Source organism: Bactrocera dorsalis, chromosome 4 (assembly GCF_023373825.1).
Source record: "Bactrocera dorsalis isolate Fly_Bdor chromosome 4, ASM2337382v1, whole genome shotgun sequence".
NCBI classification, from domain to species: domain Eukaryota; kingdom Metazoa; phylum Arthropoda; class Insecta; order Diptera; family Tephritidae; genus Bactrocera; species Bactrocera dorsalis.
The window spans coordinates 28,316,596-28,336,613 of NC_064306.1; the positions used below are offsets into that span (position 1 = coordinate 28,316,596).

Sequence of the window (20,018 nt, forward strand, 5' to 3'; positions counted from 1 at the left end):
CAATACCTATTAAATAACAATACCACTTTTAATAAATTGATAATAATAATAATGATATTGTTATTATTTGCAATATTTATTTGTATTAAATACATATATTACGTTCCGTCTCGACAGGATAAAATCTATGTCTTACTAACTGTCAAATCTATTGCTATTGCCATTGCCAAATCTGTATGTGGGCATTTGTTATCATAACATAATCATTTGCGCAAATGCGTAGGGTAGGTAGGTTTGGGCTGATGTAGCGCATGCTTTGAGCTCGTGAAAAATTTATCACATTGCGAAATGCCGTCGGGTAGGTAGCTGAGTAGCCCATGTTTTGAACTCTTGAACTGTTTAAATCGTTTTACAAATGTATTCTGGGAAAAATAAGATAATAAGAAAAGGATGAAGATCCCTTTTTTACAAATGTATTTCTGGGAAAATAAGAATTCATATTTTTGGACTACTATATAATAATTCTGGCATAAATTTTATATACCAATTAAAATAATAAATTTAAATTGAGAAATGATTATTTATGCTTGTATAAGTTTATTAAATTTAAGACTTCGCTCATTCCATAATTTTTCTGTAAATTAACAATATTAAACTAAATATTAATTTTTTGAAAAAATGTTATTTTGAACATGTACTTTATTTTTATAACATAACACAATCGTCTTAATATTCGATCTTCTAAATTTCATATTACCGAAATGAAAATGCCGTCGGCATACATATGTGTAAATGGGATATGTTGCCTCTTCGAAATTTTCATAGAAATGAAAACTGCGCTGTCAAACTGCTGAAGTGACAGCTTATTGCTTACAATATATGGTAAACTAATTAGTTTGCCATATATTGTAAGAAATAAGCAATATGGAGTCTCCCCAGGCAATAGGCAGGGAAAACCAGTTAGTAAGACATAGATTTTATCCTGTCGTGACGGCCCGTTAGGTAATCGAAAAAGTCTTTTCACGTTGCAGTCGTATATCTCCAGTGTTGGTAAAGGTAAGATTTTTAGCTTCATTTACCCAAAATAAATTAAATTTACAGCTAATAAAAATTGAGTGAAAATAATGAAAAAATTCTCTATATTTTGAAATGTTTGTGTAAAAATGGGAAAAATACTATGCAAGCCACCAATGGAATTGTGAAGTTTACGGATACGATGCTGTATCAGTTCGTGTAGTAAACAATGGTTCGCTCGCTTCCGTTCTAGAAATTTCGGTTTATACTAAAGAAAAATGGTAAAAAATGGCCGACCATATTTTTATTAGTATAAATATAAAAAAAAAAATAAGTTGAAGTTCGCTTAGAAACACGAAAAGACTTTTTCGAATTTTGGTGAGTTTGTTGTGGTGGGAAACATAGTAAAGCTTTAAATTTAAATTATTTATCTCTCTAGCAACAGCAAAAAATAACGTCAATCTTTTAATAAATGTCAAATATAAAAAATAAAAGAAAAATGTTAAAACTGTTTGTTACAATAGAGATTTATCATCGTGGTGAATTTTGAGAAAACACAATAAATTTAAATTTTCTCAAATCTGGCAACCCTACAAAAAATCATCCCTGAGGTATTTTTTGCAACTATTTATCGGATCATAATATATATCTGTCAGCAAGGGTCATTTTCTATCAGTCTTCATAAAAAATTAGTTCAGATTTCATGTTCTCGAATTTTGCAAAATCGTAAAAGTAACGCGACATTTTTAATATACATGTAACTGCTTAGTATTAAGCTCATTTAAAAGAAAAAATAATCTAAATCTCTATAAAAAATTATTCAAAATGGATTTCGGAACTTTGCTGCATGTGGCAAAGAAAAATAGTGAAAACAGTAAAAATGAGGTAAGAATACGGCCAACAGCTGTTCAGTGGGCTCAATTCCACCCAAATTGAAGCAATTAAATAATGGTTAATACGTGGCAGGATCATGTATTCTTTAGGAACAGTTACTACAAATTATACTTTCATGAAAATGAATTCCATAAAAAACATCAGTTTGTCAACGTTTTTACTGGTTAACCCTGGTGCATACATGATAAGACTCTGGCTGATTGGTGGATTGTTTAACTTCCAAATCAGTGTATTTCTAATTAAACTGTCTTCTGCCTAACTCCATTGTCAATATTATCATTATTATCAATCGTGTACTATGTGGAACTAAATAAAAATATTTTTATTGTCTAGGGTAAATATTATAGCACTAAATTTGCTCCACCGAAAAAAGAATCAAAGGAGAAGAAACTGTCGGCGAACATACAAAAGTTTTTACAAAAACGTGAGCAGGAGGAGCGTGAACGAGAAAAAGAAAAACAACAAAAGCTTGCTAACCTATTGGCAATGCGAGATGAGAAATCAAAAAATAAGATAAGAAAAATGCTAAAAGTCACAAAATCTGCCAATAAATCGGTGTTGGACGATGCAATAAATACAGATCATACAGCTGTTACGATGTCCGGACCTGAGCAGCCCGATCAGGATGATTATGGATATGTTTCAACCGAAGCAAATGCTTTTTATGCAAAATATATAGAAAAGGTATGTGTTGTATATCTATTAATAATAAGTGTTTTTTGTACTAAAATCATCTTACATTTATATAGGTGAAAGACGTAAAAGAGGACAAAGGCTTTGCACCAAGTAGACCTCAATCGCTAAGAGACCTGTCAGGAACAAAGGAACGGGTAAAAGCGGCCATTACACGTGAAATTGAAGAAAAAAGAGGTCTTAAAGGACAAAGAATAGCGCATGGTAGCACTAGTTTAAGTAACAGTATTAAGGAACCCAGTATAAGTCGATCAAGTTCTTCCAAACCTCTTTATGATCCTGAGGCAGAACGGCGTGAAGAGGAACGAAAAAAACGAGAAGAGGAACAAAATCGTAAAAAAAATCGTAAACCACCACCACCTCCAATGGACTTTCAAGCTTTACTGAAATTAGCTGAGCAAAAACAGCATGAACCGGTTGAAATAGTGCCAGTTGTTAAGAAAAAAGAGCCAGAACGTTTGTTGACAATGAAGGAGAAGAAGGAAATGGAGGAGCGACAGCGGGCTAAGGAAGCACGTGAACGCAGAGATCGAGAACGAGAAAAGGAACGCACTCTTGGAGCCAGTTCGGGAAAAGAACGCCGAGAAAACGGTACGGCGTCGTCGAATGCGCCCAATCGAATGGAACCAAATGGACGTATCCCAAAATTAAACCAAACCAAGTCTACGCCTACAACGACAGCACAATCCTCATATAATAAAAGTTCTGCTGTTAAGTCTTCAACTATTGTTAGCGGGACTAATGGTATTAAAAAGCAACATCCTTCCTCCGCATCGACATCAATATCATCACAAAACGACATATTGAGTTCACATGCGAAGAGTACATCCGCCTCAGCTATTTCTTCAACAAGTGCCAAACAATCTCATTCCGCTGCATATAAACCTTCGTCAGTTAGTACAAAATCGGGTACCAGTGCTTCAGCCAGCAGCAGCAGCAGCAGCAGTAAGAATCCTTATGGCAGCTCGACGAGTAAGAATCCATATAATGGTGCAACTCGCGAGTTTCCACCCCGTGATATGAAATCTGTGAAACCGCGTCAGTTTCCTCCTCCAGACGTGCAAAAGACGCGGCAGTTTCCACCGTCTGATGTGCAGCGCAATCGCGGCAGGGAAACAAAGAAGCCACAACCAAATAAAAGTGAGTTTCAAAATATATAATATAAGAAAGCATAGACTAAAAATAAATTTTATTCTCTTTTAATAGGACTGCGTATTGAAGATGATGATTCGGAATACGATTCAGAGATGGACGACTTTATTGACGATGGTGATGAAGAAGAAGATGTTTCATCACATATACGTGCTATATTTGGCTATGATAAACAAAAGTAAGTAAATAGAACATTGAATTTCTTATTCAATTGTTACTCGTCGTTGTTGGGAAAGAATTTAACAAATTTTGTTTTCTTTGTTTGTGTGTAGGTATCGTGATTTAGATGATGATGATGATGCTGCTATGGAATCCAACTTTGCGCAAGTGCAGCGTGAGGAATATATTAGTAAAAAAATAGGAATACAAGAAGACTTGGAGGACATGAAATTGGAGGCGATCGAAAAACGTCGCAAGATGTTGGCGAAAAAGCGAAAACTATAAGTTAACGCATGAAAAGTACTTGAGTACTTGAGTAAAATAGTTCGCAATATCATTAATTATTATGTAACTACAATTTAAATTATATTGGGTTAATTGGTTGTTTTTACTGCTTTCCCCAATTTATACAAACTTTGTTAAAATTTTTATTTGTTTTTATTGTGAGAAATGCTTTGCTTTCAATTAGTCTAAACTAGCCACAATATTTTTATATATTACTGTACATAAACATTTACATATGTACGTTTATTTAAGATTTTCGCTAAAAGTTTATTTGAATTGTATACGTAAATACAACTATTAAAAGTGAAAAATAAAATTTTGCAATTATTAAACAAAAAACGTTATTTCTTTATCATTATTGTGATTTAGCCCATAGAGAGAATATACGCACACACATAAGAAGGGGGAAATACAAATATATTTATCAACAAAGTGACAGCATCAATTGCCGCTAACATTGTAAAGCACATAATTAAGCTTCAACTTCCAAGGGGTGCGTTGTGTTTGTAAATCACTAGTTGGTTTTGTTCTCATTGGAACTTGTTACATACCCAATTGCCGTGGGAGCGCCAGTTTACTTAAAATAAGTTAACTGTCAAAATGTCATTACCATCAAACCCAATTTGTTGGAAGTTCGGCCTATTTTTGAACTTTTGTATATTTATTGCTCAGTGCATACAATTGGGCAACTCTCAGCTTATTTCCGAGGACAGTCGACAAAAGAAATGTCAAAACGAACTGTCAAATAATTTACCTTTTCCGCAACAGCAACGTATTCGTTCAACTTGCATTTTCCACCGCGTGTGCGTTTTGTGCTTGGTAATACATTTTTTTGCATTATTTTATATAAATAAAATAAGTGAATATTGAATGAAATAATACAAATAGCAATCAACTATTTCTATAAGTAGAGTAGTGTGCTAAGTGAGTGTAAATTTAAAGTGAGAAATAATTTGCATCGAACGAACTAAAAAACGGGACTGCATCTGTAAAAAAAAAAAACAATATACATTAAAATTGTGAATTAGAAAAAACTAACACCTGTGTAGAATAGAATGAGTGAGACGCGTGAACAGATACTCGAAGAAATTAAAATTCAAGGCGATTTAGTTAGAAAACTTAAAGCAGCCAAGGAAACCAAAGAAAAGGTAAGCTCATCACTGCAGCTGTTTTCCCGAGACTCAAATCATATTGGTGTTCTATTTGTTATCATTTTCTTATTCTTGAACCCATATTTAAGTCAAGTTACTAAACAAAATACTTCATCACGCATTTATATGTATATATATTCAAAAGTAAATGTATATAATAATAGTTGGTACACATTTCTAAATTAAAAAATATTCGTTAATTTTTTTAGAGATTTCATCAGATAATTAGAATGTCTTGCAAAAACCTTCAAACCAAAAACCCTCATTGTTTCACTGTTGTTGGTGTTGTTAGTTTTTGACAGGGTATCTACTGTCTTCGGGTGATTCATTGCTGCAGCAGCATTGACTCGCGTCTACCATAATTAATAATGAATGTAATAGAGCGTTTCGTGCGGGGGGAGGGAAGCTTTGACTGCTGCGCTTTGGCTATGCAGACTGCTTGACTGGTTACCTAAAATTACCACAAAATACACAATGTAAGTCTGTATTGCTGGCAGATTTTCGTCAAACATTCACTTTCGAATCGAATTGGCCAGCAACTAAAATAAGTAATGACTATTGTTATTGCTGAGGCACCTTGTATATACTATTTGAATGCAGTGCCATGGACCGGTTTCTAGTGTTCAAAAGCACTAATAGCATTTTTATGTTTTGTTAAAGAAAAATGTACACACATCCATATTATGCTCTGCAAGCAAAAGTAATGTCGTTTATACATATGAGAACGGCGGTTACGTGTAACGGTATCGTGGGTATTCATTTTTAGGGGCTTGCCGCGTGCAGCCATAGTCTACAGATCAACTTGTTTCATGCCTCCTAAACTGGCTTTGATTTTTGCGTCAATTAATTTTTTATATTTTTTTGAACTTGAATGCGAGAATGCACTACAATTCTGGATTGGTTATGATGCTTAAGCTGGCGCTCCAATTACCTTGAAATTTCGTAACACATTACAATATGGACATGCACAAGCATTTAGACGAGTGGCATCTTATTCTTCTACTAAACCGGATTTTAGTCTTATTGGGTTGCATATGAATTTTCGCATATACTATATATGTATGTATGCATCTACCTAGATTCTAGTGTAATGTATGTATGTATGTTTGACAGAAGATCACTATACACTAAGTGAAGCTAATTAGAAGCCAAAATGTCTAAGTATTCCAAATACATGCATACTATGTACATATGTAGGTATGCATGTATATCTATATACATATGTATATTTCCTTCTTGATCATAACATTCATTACTTCTCTAAATTATACTCTTGTGGAATAATTTTTGCAAAATATTGTTTTGCCATATTTACTTACTTTTTAAAATTAGTATATTATGAGTATTCATAAACAAAGCTTAATTTTCTATGAATACTCGGTTTATTATTTTTGTTTGTTATTTATAACATATTTCAGGTAGGTATGTTATTATACATACAAATATTTATAAACTATTTCTTATATTTTTATCATATAAAGAGAATATGTTTAAACAACGTATAACTTTAAATATTCAATCATATTGAAGTGTTCCAACGCAGCAATTTGTGGCCGATGGAATGCAATATTTTAGAAAAAAAATTTTAAATAGTCTCCCTTCGTAGAATTTAGTCTCGTAAGTTAAAATTATAACATTTTCATTTCATTATTATGTGGTAATGTAACTAATTTTCACACGGTCGTTGACACATGCTCATATAACGGAATGTTGCAATCACATAAAACAAAATTTCAATTCCAATTGAGTTTTAAGAGAGCACAAACGATTTCATATTTAAAAAATTAAACGCAATTAGTTTTTTTAATATATTTTGGTTTTAGACGCACCATAATTTGTGTAAATTAATACCTTGTATATCCTTTTTCAATTATACATATCTGTTTACATAACACATCATCTTCATTCACACTTTTCCATTTCATTAACCTCACGCTTAGTAATGCTTCATTTTCATCAATAAATAATTTTGCTTAATATGTTTGTAAATAATCTCTGTTGTTGTTTATGCGCGTCAACTATTAACAGTAAAAAATAGCATCGTAAGTTACGAATTTTTCTAAGAATATGTTTGTTTTTTTTCCACTCGGAGACAATTTCTAATCAGTTTCATTATTGTTGTTGTTTAGGTTTAAACAAATCGGCGCGTTTTATTAAATCTTTACCAAAAAATTCTCCACACAAGATTATTCGAACTCATATTGAGTAAAATTTTGTAAACGAAATAATCAGTAAAACTATAGAATCCTATTAACGATTAAAGAAAACAAAACAAAAAAATGTTGCGTTCGATTGGCCGTCAAACTGCTTACTTAATTGGTCATACAAAAAGTCGGCCAATAACAAATTGGTCCTCATTTGTGTGTACAACGTTCAGCGGCGAGCGAAAATTCGGGCCCGCAGATCAGCAAACGTGTCGTCACTGCGCCACCAACCATAAGGTGGGGCAATTCAAAAGTGCTCCAACAAATCAAATTTCATATAGAAAAAAGAAAAGCCACGCAATCAACAGCAATAATGAGACTGATGAAGAGGCAACTCTGCTAGAACAACAACTGACGCAGGTTAGCTTTAGTACATGCATTAAATAATGTATACAATTTGTGCAACCGAAACTGTATTATTTTTATTGGATTTTCAGATAGATGAAGAGGTAGCGCGTTTGTTAGCGTTGAAAGCGAAGCTCGGCGATGGCCCCGCAACGCCGCAGAAGTTTACGCTGAAGACGCCAAAAGGTACGCGCGACTATTCGCCACAGCAGATGATGTTGCGGCAGGGCGTGCTGGATAAGATTGTGGCGGTCTTTAAGAAACATGGTGGCGAAGCCATCGATACGCCTGTATTTGAGTTGAAGGTTAGTGTGCGCCGAACTCACTAACATCTCTTTAATATAAATTTATTATTTTGTAATTACTTACAGGAAGTGCTCACTGGCAAGTATGGTGAGGATTCCAAACTCATTTACGATCTCAAAGATCAAGGTGGCGAAATTTTGTCGTTACGCTATGACTTGACTGTGCCCCTAGCACGTTACCTGGCTATGAGTAAAATATCTACTTTAAAGCGCTACCATATCGCCAAAGTATACCGGCGTGATAATCCCGCTATGACACGCGGTCGTTATCGTGAATTCTATCAATGCGATTTCGATATTGCCGGCACTTTTGATCCCATGCTGCCAGATGCGGAGTGCGTGAAAATTGTTTCTGAGGTGCTGGATACATTGGACATTGGCGAATATGTGATTAAAATTAATCATCGGCAATTATTGGATGGCATGTTCGAGGCGTGCGGTGTACCTGCGGATAAGTTCCGCACTATTTGCTCTGCCGTAGATAAGTTGGATAAGGTGAGTTGCACAAAATAAACAAATCCTTAATTATAATGTATTTCATGTATGACTTTGTTATTCTCTTTAAGTCTCCTTGGGCTGAAGTGCGTAAGGAAATGATTGAGGAAAAGGGTCTGGATGCGGTCGCTGCTGATAAAATTGGTGAATATGTGCGTCTGAGTGGCGGTATTGAGCTTGTGGCACAGCTGCAAGCTGATGAAAAATTGAAATCTGTGTCTAGTGCTGTTAAAGGTTTGGAGAGCATGCAGCTGCTGCTGAAGTACTGCGATGCTATGGGTTTGTCGCCAAAGATTAGCTTCGACTTGAGTCTGGCACGCGGCCTGGACTACTATACCGGCGTTATTTATGAGTGTGTGCTAAAGGCCGAGCCGAAGATTGTGCAGAATGGTGCTGATGCTGCGGAGGAACAAGGCGCTGTCGGTTCAGTGGCTGGCGGTGGACGTTATGACAACTTGGTCGGCATGTTCGACCCCAAGGGCAAGCAGGTGCCATGCGTTGGCGTCTCCATTGGTGTGGAACGTATCTTCTCAGTATTGGAAGCCAAAAATGCGGCAGCCGGCGTAAAGACACGCACCAATGAGGTGGAGGTGTATGTAGCATCGGCACATAAAGGCTTGCACGAAAAGCGTTTGAGCATTTTAAATAGCCTCTGGGATCAAGGCATTAAGGTGAGAGCTGTATATTTCACTATATTTAACTAGGTTGGCATTTAATGTATGTGTTATTTCTCTAAAGGCTGAACACTCTTATAAGCTTAATCCTAAGTTGCTAGTGCAGTTGCAATACTGTGAGGAAAATCAAATACCTTACGCAGTCGTGTTTGGCGACTCGGAATTGTCCAAAGGCGTTGTGAAGTTACGTGAAGTGAGTACACGCAAGGAGGAGGAGATAACACTGGCCGAATTGGGGAAAGAGATAAAGAAGCGTTTGAACAATTAAATTGCTTGAGCTACTTGCGTGATAACTATAAGCAGGCTACAATAGATTGAATTATTTATTTATCACAAAATATAATTACAAGTAAATTAAAAATATGCGATACAGAAGGATAACATAAAAATTAAATGAATTCACAAATAAAAAGGCATTTACTGGGCTTAAATAAAAAATGTTGTTGTTTCTTTTACACAGGTAAATTGTTGCATAGAGCATGACAAAAAATAGTAAAATAAAAATTAAAAAAAAAAATAAAAAAAATTAAAAATATGTATTACCAAAATTTTAAATAAAAAGAAATTAAATAATAAAATTAAAAAAAAAAATAGTAAACAAAAATTTAATAATTATATATTTATTAGTATTTACTTTAGCGATATTCGATACAATCTTTTATCTTAAATTTTATAACAAAAATTGTAAATTTTATTGCAGCTAAACAGCAAAATTTCATAATACCCCAAGACACCAAACTTTTTACCTAAAACCCAAACTACAGTGTAAACAAATAATAAAAACAGACATAAACAATAAAGTGAAAAAATGCCGGAATATCTAAACGCAATGACCGGCCGCTTTAAGAATGTTAACGCCAGTGGTGGTGTTACAACGGTGACACCGCCGGCACCCTTCGATGCGAGCACAATGATCTACGAGACCATGCAACAAACCCAACAATACCAGCCACAATATCCGCAGCTAGAATTACAACCACAAAATCTTGGCAATGTCATGCCGAATGTAAATACTTTCGATTATATGGGTTATGCGCCGGTATCGGCACCGGTACCCCCGCCGCCGGCGGTGAACGAGCATGAAATTGAGTTTCTCAACTGTCGGCCAAGACGTTACAAGCGCACCAAACGCACTTATACGAAAAGAAAAAATAAAACCACAACTAAACAACAGAACAACGAGAAAACTACAGCAACAACTGGTGCAGCAGCAACAACAAATACCAAAGCAATGCAAATGCCGTCGATGGCGAATTCGCCGAATGTACAAATGAGCTTTAAGGTAAGTGATAATTGAATTTCGGTTAACCTAAGTAATTATAAAACCGTTTGTTGAGTAAATGAAAAAGTAATCCGATGAAAAGAAAATATGTTGGTTATCCTTAATACCACGAATAGTTAACTTTGTTTGTCGACAACGTTTTGAACATACTTTTTCATTGTTGGGATTAGAGATTTTTAAGTCCTTAATTACCATGTGATCAAATTTGACCCGGACTAGAAAAGTTTTTTGAGCGTCTTCAGTGAGTTCAACTTTGGGTTTTTCGGTTTCGGCGAATTTTTCGAGTGTCATTCTCTCATCTCATCGTCGCTCCATTAGAGATATTTAAAATTGAATTATATGAAATCGGGCATATACATAGTTCCATATACAGACAACGATCATCCAACTCTTCGCTTACCACAAACTACCCCTTTGCATATGTAACCTTTACTAACACAATCCTCTAACACACCTGGTGCCATCTACCGCAAGATTTTCAATAATCGCAAATGAAGGTTTGATTCGAAGGGCATATTCAAGCCCGGTACTCGTCGCTCTCAATAGTTCTCGAATAATTGATTTTCGATTGACTGACTCTTCGTTCTCAGCTCATTGTATTGTAGTAACGGTTTACTTTGTCCATGTTTTTTTACTTTTGAACAGCAGTTATGTTTCGCTCTCAATAGTTCTCGAATAATTGATTTTCGATTGACTCACACTTCACTCTCAGCTCAATTTTCTTTTCAAAGCATCACTCATTGTATTGTAGTAACGGTTTACTTTGTCCATGTGGTTTAAATTTTGAACAGCTGTCGTACTTTTTTAAGACGGTCTGACGAACTAATTTCAGTCCGTTGACGAAGGAAAACCATCTTTTATTTCAAGCTTTTTCTCGTTTTCTCTCGCGTGTTTTTGAGATTTTTTTCGGAGAGGCATTACATGTACATTTACAAAATTTAATATACTTTAATAATCGGAGAATCGTTTTGAAAATTTTGGATTCTCTTGATCCCGTAGCCGATCTCTTGAATGACTTCTGGAAAAAAGTGTCTGGCGATGAGGGCGATTTTTCTGCTTTTCCTCACAGTGGCTTAAAAAATAAAATTATTTTCAGAAATTTTATATTTGATAGGTCTTCTGAAAATTTCAAATTGATCGGACCAACAAACAAACGAAAAAACAGCCCTTCTTCTTCTTCTTAATTGGCGTAGACACCGCTTATGCGATTATAGCCGAGTCAACAACAGCGCGCCAGTCGTTTCTTCTTTTCGCTACGTGGCGCCAATTGGATATTCCAAGCGAGGCCAAGTCCTTCTCCACTTGGTCTTTCCAGCGGAGTGGAGGTCTTCCTCTGCTTCCCGCGGCGGGTACTGCGTCGAAAACCTTCAGAGCTGGAGTGTTTCGTCCATTCGGACAATATGACCTAGCCAGCGTAGCCGCTGCCTTGTAATTCGCTGAACTATGTGAATGTCGTCATATATCTGTACAGCTCATCGTTCCATCGAATGCGATATTCGCCGTGGCCAACGCGCAAAGGACCATAAATCTTTCGCAGAACTTTTCTCTCGAAAACTCGCAACGTCGACTCATCTGTTGTTGACATCGTCCAGGCCTCTGCACCATATAGCAGGACGGGAATTATGAGTGACTTATAGAGTTTGGTTTTTGTTTGTCGAGAGAGGACTTTGCTTCTCAATTGCCTACTTAGTCCGAAGTAGCACCTGTTGGCAAGAGTTATCCTGCGTTGGATTTCTAGGCTGACATTGTTGGTGGTGTTTACGCTGGTTCCAAGATAGACGAAATTATCTAGAACTTCAAAGTTAAGACTGTCAACAGTGACGTGAGTGCCAAGTCGCGAGATTTTTCGTCTTGCCCTCTTTCACTGCCAGACCCATTTCTTTTGCTTCCTTGTCCAGTCTGGAGAAAGCAGAACTAACGGCGCGGGTGTTGAGGTCGATGATATCAATATCATCGGCATACGCCAGCAGTTGTACATTCTTATAGAAGATGGTACCTTCTCTATTGAGTTATGCAGCCCGAACTATTTTCTCCAGAAGCAGGTTGAAAAAGTCGCACGATAGGGAATCACCTTGTCTGAAACCTCAGCCCTTGGTTGGATAAAATCCGGGTCAATTCCGGTAACGTAGAACCGGCTGACGTTGGAATTAGAGCAGCTTCGCTCTGGATACTGTAGCAGGTTGAACTCCTACTTATCCAGAATCGACCTCGACAAACCAAATATATGTCCAGCATGCAACGAGTCCCCACATGACTCTAACCACCTCTTTGAACTCCTCTCCCTATGATCCGACCCGCCGAAACCGCACATTCCCGGGACCCAACGTTGGATGACCTCGATGACAACTTATCTGAACCTTAAGGGGATCTACAGTTACAACAACAAGAACAAAATTTTATAATTGCTTCCTCCGATAAGAACAATTAACTTTCGACTTTGTCAGGCCCCTAATTGTGGGCATTGTTTATTTGTAAACATGCTGTTGTGATTTCCTTTTCCTGCATTTCGGTACATATTAAATTACTGTTAATCTCAGCTCTTAGATTTAGAGAATTCCAATCAACTACCCTTAATTTGTACGGAGTTCCATTAGCTATTTATCAACCCTTTCTCTTATTTGACTTTGTGCTTAAAAATCAACCGAAACCATCAAACTGCACATGCGCAACACAGCAACAAAACATTGATCGCTCGCTAAGATGCATTGATAACTGAAAGGGCTGAAATGACTCATCCCTTGCGATAAATTGAGGCAATAAAATGTGGAAACGATTAAATAAATAGGATTACGCAACATTAACCCCCACGAGGCTATCATCCCATCAACGTTACTGTAAATAAATGAATAACTGCATATTTTTAATTTGTATGTTTGTTGTTGTGGAACTTCAGGTAAATTTACGCAAGTGCATTTCTTTTTTTTTTTGTTCACTGCATTTATTTTGATATATGTTTTTGGGGTTGCGACGGGCAACCTAAAATTTATTCAGTTAAAAGTATTTGACTGATAAAAATACAAGAAATTTTCAAAAAAAAATTAATTAAATCTGACTTTATATATTTAGTACCTTCCAAAATCTCACCGGTTTCAGCGCTCAAATGTGTATGTCATCGATGCGACAAAGATAGTCCACAGCCCTCTCGACATTACGATCACAAGCGATGAAGGCCAAGATCACCATCTGACGCTTAAAGCCCATGCGCACCAAACGCGCTATATGCTTCTCCTCCTCCGGCGAGATATGCATGTTATTGTAGTTGCAATGGCTACACTGCTCATCCTCCGATTCCGCACTGCTTTCGTGCAACAACTGCAGAAACTCACTCTCATGCTCCTTCAGCATTAACAACAACTCCGGCTGGGTTTCATCGATACGCCTTATGACGTCCTGTAGCACGTTCGGCCGCTTTCGCAGAAGGCGTCGCAGATTCTTGAAGTCTGGATCTTGTCGCAGAAATGCCAGGGCGTTCGCTTGATTGTGCTTCGTCTGCTCCGTTGTTTTAGCTTTGTGCTGATTTGCGGTTTGTGGCCGCCGCTGCTGCTGCTTCTGTTTTACTGCGGTTTGGTGTCCGACGCGCTCTTGCACCTGCTCTATAAGGTAATCGACAGCTTCGTTGGGATTGTTGAAGCTAGCGACTAGAGCGCGTCGTACATCATCCTCACTGTAGCCCATCGCCACAATTTGTCGCAGTACGTGCTCATCGCAAACTCGGTTTTGTGTCGATTTTTTCAATATTTTTCGCTTCGTTGCCTGCATTTTGCTGGCTTTCTTCGTTACGCGCAATCTGTTGGTGCTCAATAAGGATTTCGTTGACGTCATTGTTTTGTTGTTAGTTGCTATTTTGACCTTGTGACAACGACAACTTGCTTGCTTCGAATCGTTTGATTCTATAGAGCTTGCTGAATCCTGTCGTGTTTTATTGTTTGCTCGGCTATCTTCGTGTGATGAGGAAGCGCTTGACGATGTTCTAGTTTTAAATTTATTTTGTGACATATGTCTTTTCTTTGCTACGCTTTTGGAAGCCTTCAATTTTATCGAACTTTTTGCCATCAAAATTTTGCTGTTTCGCTTCTTTTTAATGTGTTTTATACGCACTCTTCTTTGTTCTTTCATATCTTTTGGCGTTCCTTTGTTATTTAATTCATCACCTTGACCAACGTTTACGGGCTTTTGCCCAGTTTTTTCTATCATACATTTGTTTTTGTTGTTATTGTTATTATTGTTGGTGGTTTGCTGGATTGTTTCACCAGTGTTCGACGTTCTCCAAGGCTTTCTTGCCATGACCAACAAAAACTTACGCTCATCTATGGAATAGGAAGAGAGCAATTTGTTGTCTTTCAACACGCGTCCCGCATAGAGCAGTTGTTGTCGTTCGGGTAGAAGATTTGTAACGGCTACATTGTAGAGTTTACGTTTTAAATCGGAAACAGTTTTCAAGCCGTAGGTGTTGATTACGAAACTCTTGTGGTCTAAATTTTTAATTGTAAGTTTCATTTTCTACACAAATTTTTCACAATTGATTTTGAATTTTTTAACCGAAATTGTTACAAAAACACATTGAATAAAATTTGAAAATGTGTCTATAAACAATACAAACCAAGCATGGCTAAGCAGATTAATGCCAACCTATCACGAAGGGAAACATTGGAAATTCTGGGGGCAGAACATCAAAAATAGGGTTACCAATTTCAATTATTTAACTTATTTTCCTTGCAATAATCGTAATTTTTGTAATATGTAATTTAAGTGGAGAGTTACTGGAGAGAAGATTTTACTATGCTTGGTTCCGCTACTATTTATTCGAAAAGTGGGATATTTTGTCTAATATTCTTAGATTTAGCTGTCTGGCATATATCCAAGTCTTCGCCTTCTTCGAAGCAGGTTTGACGGATAAATACCACAGTTCCAACTGTTCTTGGGTCTCTAGAGTGTACTAGAGGATCTATGTTTACGACCCACCCGGTTTTTTAGATATCTAGTGTCTCAGTTATCTCGTGCATTTTTAATCGACCATTGATAGCGTCAACGGATAGCGTCTTTTAACATAAGCAAGCCTTCGTGATAGCCCTTTTCGATAGTTTATCCAGTTTTTGACGGTCGCTGTTGAATGATAATATTCACCGCATTTAGCATTGAAACGCTCTTTCATTCCACTGCCCGATTTTTACGAGTATACCAAAGACAAGACTCGAATGACAAATCGATTTTTCTAAATCCGCGAAACCCATCGCAATCGCATGCGGTCAAAGTAAAACACTGATAGTCCAAATATCCTGAATCATTGACAGTAGAGTCCTGATCTACATGGTCCATAATGTTTACGGTTAAGACTAAACGACTTTTCCCTGTACCTGGCGCATCCAAAGTCATTAGCACAAATATTTGTAATCTCCAGGGACTTTTTTGACCGTATCATCTGCTTAAGCTTCGACAAGTATGTTATACTGATCAAAATCTGGTTGAAAATCTGAACTGAGAGCATTCTTTGGTATAAAGGAGAGGTCCGCGTTTTCGTGTTAACGAGTCTGTAATTCTCTTTTTAACAAGATTAACGAAAGTAACAATGAAATATAGTACTGGTATTTCGGAATACGCATTAAATTACAACTTGGATTACAAAATTTTATAATTGTTATTACATTTATAAACATATTTATAAAGTGAACAGGGTATGATAAGTTTTCCACGAATTTCATAACACCCAAAAGGAGCCTTGTCGTGGACGACCTACTAGCTTTGCTAACTGACAGTGTGTCTCGCTGTCAAAGATGACATTGTTATTTTAGCCAGGGGTAATTTTAATAAAAAGAGGTTTAAACCTGGCTAAAGGATGGCCCAGTGGAGTTGAGCTGAACATCCACCCCTCTAAGAACCATCGTTCCGTTTAAGAGACGTAGGTTCCTGTCCGGCTTCAGGAACCTCAGCCTTGGAGGCAGAGAGGTAGAGATGACCTATATAGTCAAATACTGCTTCGTCTAGCTGGTAAATAATGTGGCTGCAAGCCAAGGATTGTTAGATGATGACCAATAATTACGTATGGGGCGGTGGCTTGAGTCTCAAAAGTTTCGCAGACTTCGGTAGGGCTCCAACTATCGCAGAAAGGTGTGGTAGAGGTAAGGAATCTCAATCCAGCGTTGCGAGCTGAATCGATTTAGCTATGCAATACCATTGGCTCTTCTCCCAAGAGACAGTATTACCAAAAGGGTAAACTTCACCAAGAAGTTCAAGGTTATCCTTAGCAGGAAAGCTGAATGGAATGATTCCCCTCTCAAGCTACTGCTTAGGCATAGTACAATCAAGTGGTACACCGACGGCTTAAAAACGTCATAGACAATTGCTACAGGAGTCGCTGGACCACGCACCAAACTCTCCATAGCTATGGAAAGAGATAACCGCCAACGCAACTATCGCAACGAACGTATAACCATACTTAGTGATAGTCAAGCGGCACTTAAAGCTGTTTCTGCCTATGAGATCAAATCGCTACTGGTACAGGAGTGTGTAGAGAATGGCTGAATAGCCTGGCCGAACGTAACCAAGTGCGCCTTATCTGGGTACCCGGTAACAAAGTTATAGCCGGTAATGAACTGGATTCGCCCGCTACGCAGCATCCACAAACAAGATATGACCTGAACCCTTCATCGTGGTGGGTCCCCTACCATAAAGAAACTGCTCCACAAGGATGAAGTAGAAGGCAGGGAGAGGTATTAGCAACAAATTCAAGGCATGCGCCATGCCAAGTTAGTAATGGGTTATAACCTCAGCAGGTTTAAATATGTAAACAGTCTCCCAAGGGACAAAATCGGGCTACTTGTCTCATTATACACTGGCCACTGCAAGCTGAAGAAGCATTTATATTAGCTTCTTGAAACCCCACAACCAACAATTGACTACATTGCAGTTTGGAGACGCAGGATAAGGGCCCTGGGATCCATCTTTCCAAATAGGAATCACTTCGCCTCACTAGCATATAACAGTATATTGGACTTTGTGATTTAGGAGAGGGCACAATAGACATAATCCTCGTCTATCTATCTATCTAACATCCAAAAAAAAAACATCAGAGACCTTATAAAATATATGTATATATGTATATAATGATTAGTGAACTAGTCCCTGAGTTTTTGAAATATCTATCTAAAATTTTGCACGCGTTTTTTCCCCAAGAAGCTACACATTTGTGAGAACTGCTGCTATCGGATTATTATAGGATATAGCTTATGTACAAACTGAACGATCAAAACCAAAAAATTCATTTCAGGGAAAAGTTTTTATTTCACAAGATATCTTTCCGAAATTTGGCACGGATTATTGTCCAAGGCAACGGTATACTATCCAAAAATATCTAAAAATAAGTATGTATATCTTTATACAAATTTCTAAAAAAATTTCAATTTAAATTCTATTGTATTTGTCATCCTACATACACTTCGGGTGTTTGACAGCCTATATTTACCCCTTCAAACATCATCACTGACCTTCAAGCATGACTTGCTTATATGTATTCCGGTCTTTATACGTGGATATGCATGAATATATTTATGTAATTGACTGCGCGGCTAGCGTGTGCGTTGATTTGGATAAATTTCTGAATGGATTTGTCATGCTTGAATGCTTTCGTTCGATTTCAAACAGTTGGAGTTCAAAGTAGCATAGAGTTTCCTGAGAAATCCCAAAAATGTATGTACAGACGTACATATGTGCATATGTGTGTACCATATGTATAACCATAATTATGTATGCAGTTATTTCTCGTTGGTCCATTGCACAACTGCAGTTGACAGCTTTCCTTTAGCGTGCACCACCTTTCCTCCCCTTTGATCACGCTGCCCTGCCCTCCACACACTGTGCATTCATTTCTGCTAAATTCAAATTTCATATTAATTTCCGTACTTTTTTTTACTATTTTCCTAATTCTGCATTTTGTTTCCGTTTAGTATGGCTTTTGTCTCTGCATTCGATATGGTTGGTATTTTTTACGCTCTACTTTGTTCACCGCCTCATTTGTTTATCCGTTCATGGCATTTAAATTGTGGAAGTACTCCAGTTTCCACTGCGCAGCTTCATTCGACTTTACTGGCGCATAATTTCAATTAGGGGTTGGCCGGTTTCCTACTGAACTTGATGAGTTCACAGTACACGCCATAACACTCTATGAGGGGTTCATTCAATCCCAATTCCATAAGCAATGGCATACATATCTCTGCATGTAACCTTCTAAAGTTGTTGCCAATGCATAATATTAATAATATTTATTTATAATGCATAACAGACGGCGCAGTTGCTCGCCTTTTTGTTAGCGCCTTGTCCATTGTAGTTCCTCTCCGTGAATAGTTTTGTTCGTCTATGCTTATTTATGGATTAATGAGGTGTCAAGGTTGAGCGTGGGAAGTGTTTCTCGTTTGCTTACGTCTCCATTGTTTAGTTTTGTGCAATCTCTAATTCTATAGCGACAGCAAGCAATTCATCCCCACCGCAATGTGTAGTTTGCGATAAACTATATCGAATCTGGATTAAGTCATAAATTTGGGATTTGTCAAGCTCGGCTACTGCTAAGCCTGATTAGCGGACAGCTAAGTGAGTAAATGTAAGCGTATATTTATTTCAAAATTTCTGTGGTTCTTATCATACCTTCTCAAGGTCGTATGGTCATATTATCATACAGAGTAAATGTAATTATACTTATGTGGAATGGCATTATGTGTGTATTAACTTACCCTTAGGAATACTGATCTATATCTACCGCTGAGGTTAATCAAACTGGTTTAATAACTTCCTAAAAACTTCCGTACATACCTACATACATATGTTCATAGATATCACTAATTACCGTGGTTACCCTTTTCCTGGAGGCTTTTGTCGTTGAAATTTTTTTTGAACTTTTAGGAAAGTGTAAAACTTGTGAACTTAAGGTTAGTTAAGGTTTGAGTCCATTTTAGCATGCTGTATAATAACAACTTACAAGTTAAGTGAAACTCTGATGTTACCGAAGTAAAAAGCTTTGTTCCTATTGCAGAATTTAAAGCGGTATCAAGCAATCTTGTTTTGAAAGATCAGAAAATTTGCCAATACGCAATATCTTTAAGTACTAATTCCGTGGTTACTTCAGCTTAGTAAAGCTCTTCCTATTGATGAGACTAGCAACTAATAAAATGCGCATCAAAACCACAAAATTTTGGTGGTAACAAAGTTTATATCGATAAAGAAGCTACTGATTTCAATGAATATATCGATAAAGAAGCATCTTATTTCAATGAATTAAAAGAATATGTAATTGAAGTAATCAATATTCAATAAGTTCCTCTATTTCGAAACCCTCAATTTTGGGCTACTATAGGATTTCGCTGCTATACAAACTGAACAATCAAAACCAAATTTTTACGAGATATATTCGGCAAACTTGACAGAAAACTGAACAAACC

At 37.0% G+C, this 20,018-nt stretch overlaps 3 protein-coding genes across 4 annotated transcripts in view; all 3 read left to right on the top strand.

Annotated features, from left to right (window-relative positions):
• Positions 1-1,607: 1,607 nt before the first annotated feature.
• Positions 1,608-5,146, top strand: LOC105225004 (protein SPT2 homolog). Its single transcript, XM_011203302.4, has 5 exons — positions 1,608-1,839; positions 2,182-2,532; positions 2,598-3,681; positions 3,748-3,871; positions 3,966-5,146. Exons 1-5 carry the CDS (start codon positions 1,780-1,782, stop codon positions 4,135-4,137), a joined length of 1,791 nt encoding a protein of 596 aa, XP_011201604.2. The 5' UTR covers positions 1,608-1,779; the 3' UTR covers positions 4,138-5,146.
• On the top strand, positions 5,144-9,749 carry LOC105225009 (histidine--tRNA ligase, cytoplasmic). Of its 2 annotated transcripts, none has more exons than XM_011203308.4 (5): positions 5,144-5,285; positions 7,930-8,142; positions 8,209-8,637; positions 8,709-9,308; positions 9,376-9,749. In XM_011203308.4, the coding sequence occupies exons 1-5, from the start codon at positions 5,193-5,195 to the stop codon at positions 9,577-9,579; spliced, it is 1,539 nt and encodes a 512-aa protein (XP_011201610.2). In that variant the 5' UTR covers positions 5,144-5,192; the 3' UTR covers positions 9,580-9,749. The 2 variants fall into 2 exon arrangements, with proteins under 2 accessions (XP_011201610.2, XP_011201609.2); XM_011203307.4 differs by lacking the exon at positions 5,144-5,285 and adding an exon at positions 7,486-7,852.
• The window catches only part of LOC105225008 (zyxin), a 192,142-nt gene continuing 177,268 nt past the window's right edge, over positions 5,145-20,018 (top strand). The window contains exons 1-2 of the mRNA XM_011203305.4: positions 5,145-5,285; positions 10,012-10,593. Of these exons, the coding sequence (XP_011201607.3) occupies positions 10,120-10,593 (474 nt within the window). The 5' untranslated portion in view covers positions 5,145-5,285; positions 10,012-10,119. The remainder of the gene's footprint in view (positions 5,286-10,011; positions 10,594-20,018) is intronic.

Coding starts and splice junctions, on each gene's coding strand:
- LOC105225004 (XM_011203302.4), top strand. CDS start 1,780: ATGGATTTCGGAACTTTGCTGCATGTGGCAAAGAAAAATAGTGAAAAC. Junction 2,533..2,597: donor ATGCAAAATATATAGAAAAG/GTATGTGTTGTA, acceptor ACATTTATATAG/GTGAAAGACGTAAAAGAGGA. Junction 3,682..3,747: donor GAAGCCACAACCAAATAAAA/GTGAGTTTCAAA, acceptor CTCTTTTAATAG/GACTGCGTATTGAAGATGAT.
- LOC105225009 (XM_011203307.4), top strand. CDS start 7,568: ATGTTGCGTTCGATTGGCCGTCAAACTGCTTACTTAATTGGTCATACA. Junction 7,853..7,929: donor TAGAACAACAACTGACGCAG/GTTAGCTTTAGT, acceptor TTGGATTTTCAG/ATAGATGAAGAGGTAGCGCG. Junction 8,143..8,208: donor CGCCTGTATTTGAGTTGAAG/GTTAGTGTGCGC, acceptor AATTACTTACAG/GAAGTGCTCACTGGCAAGTA.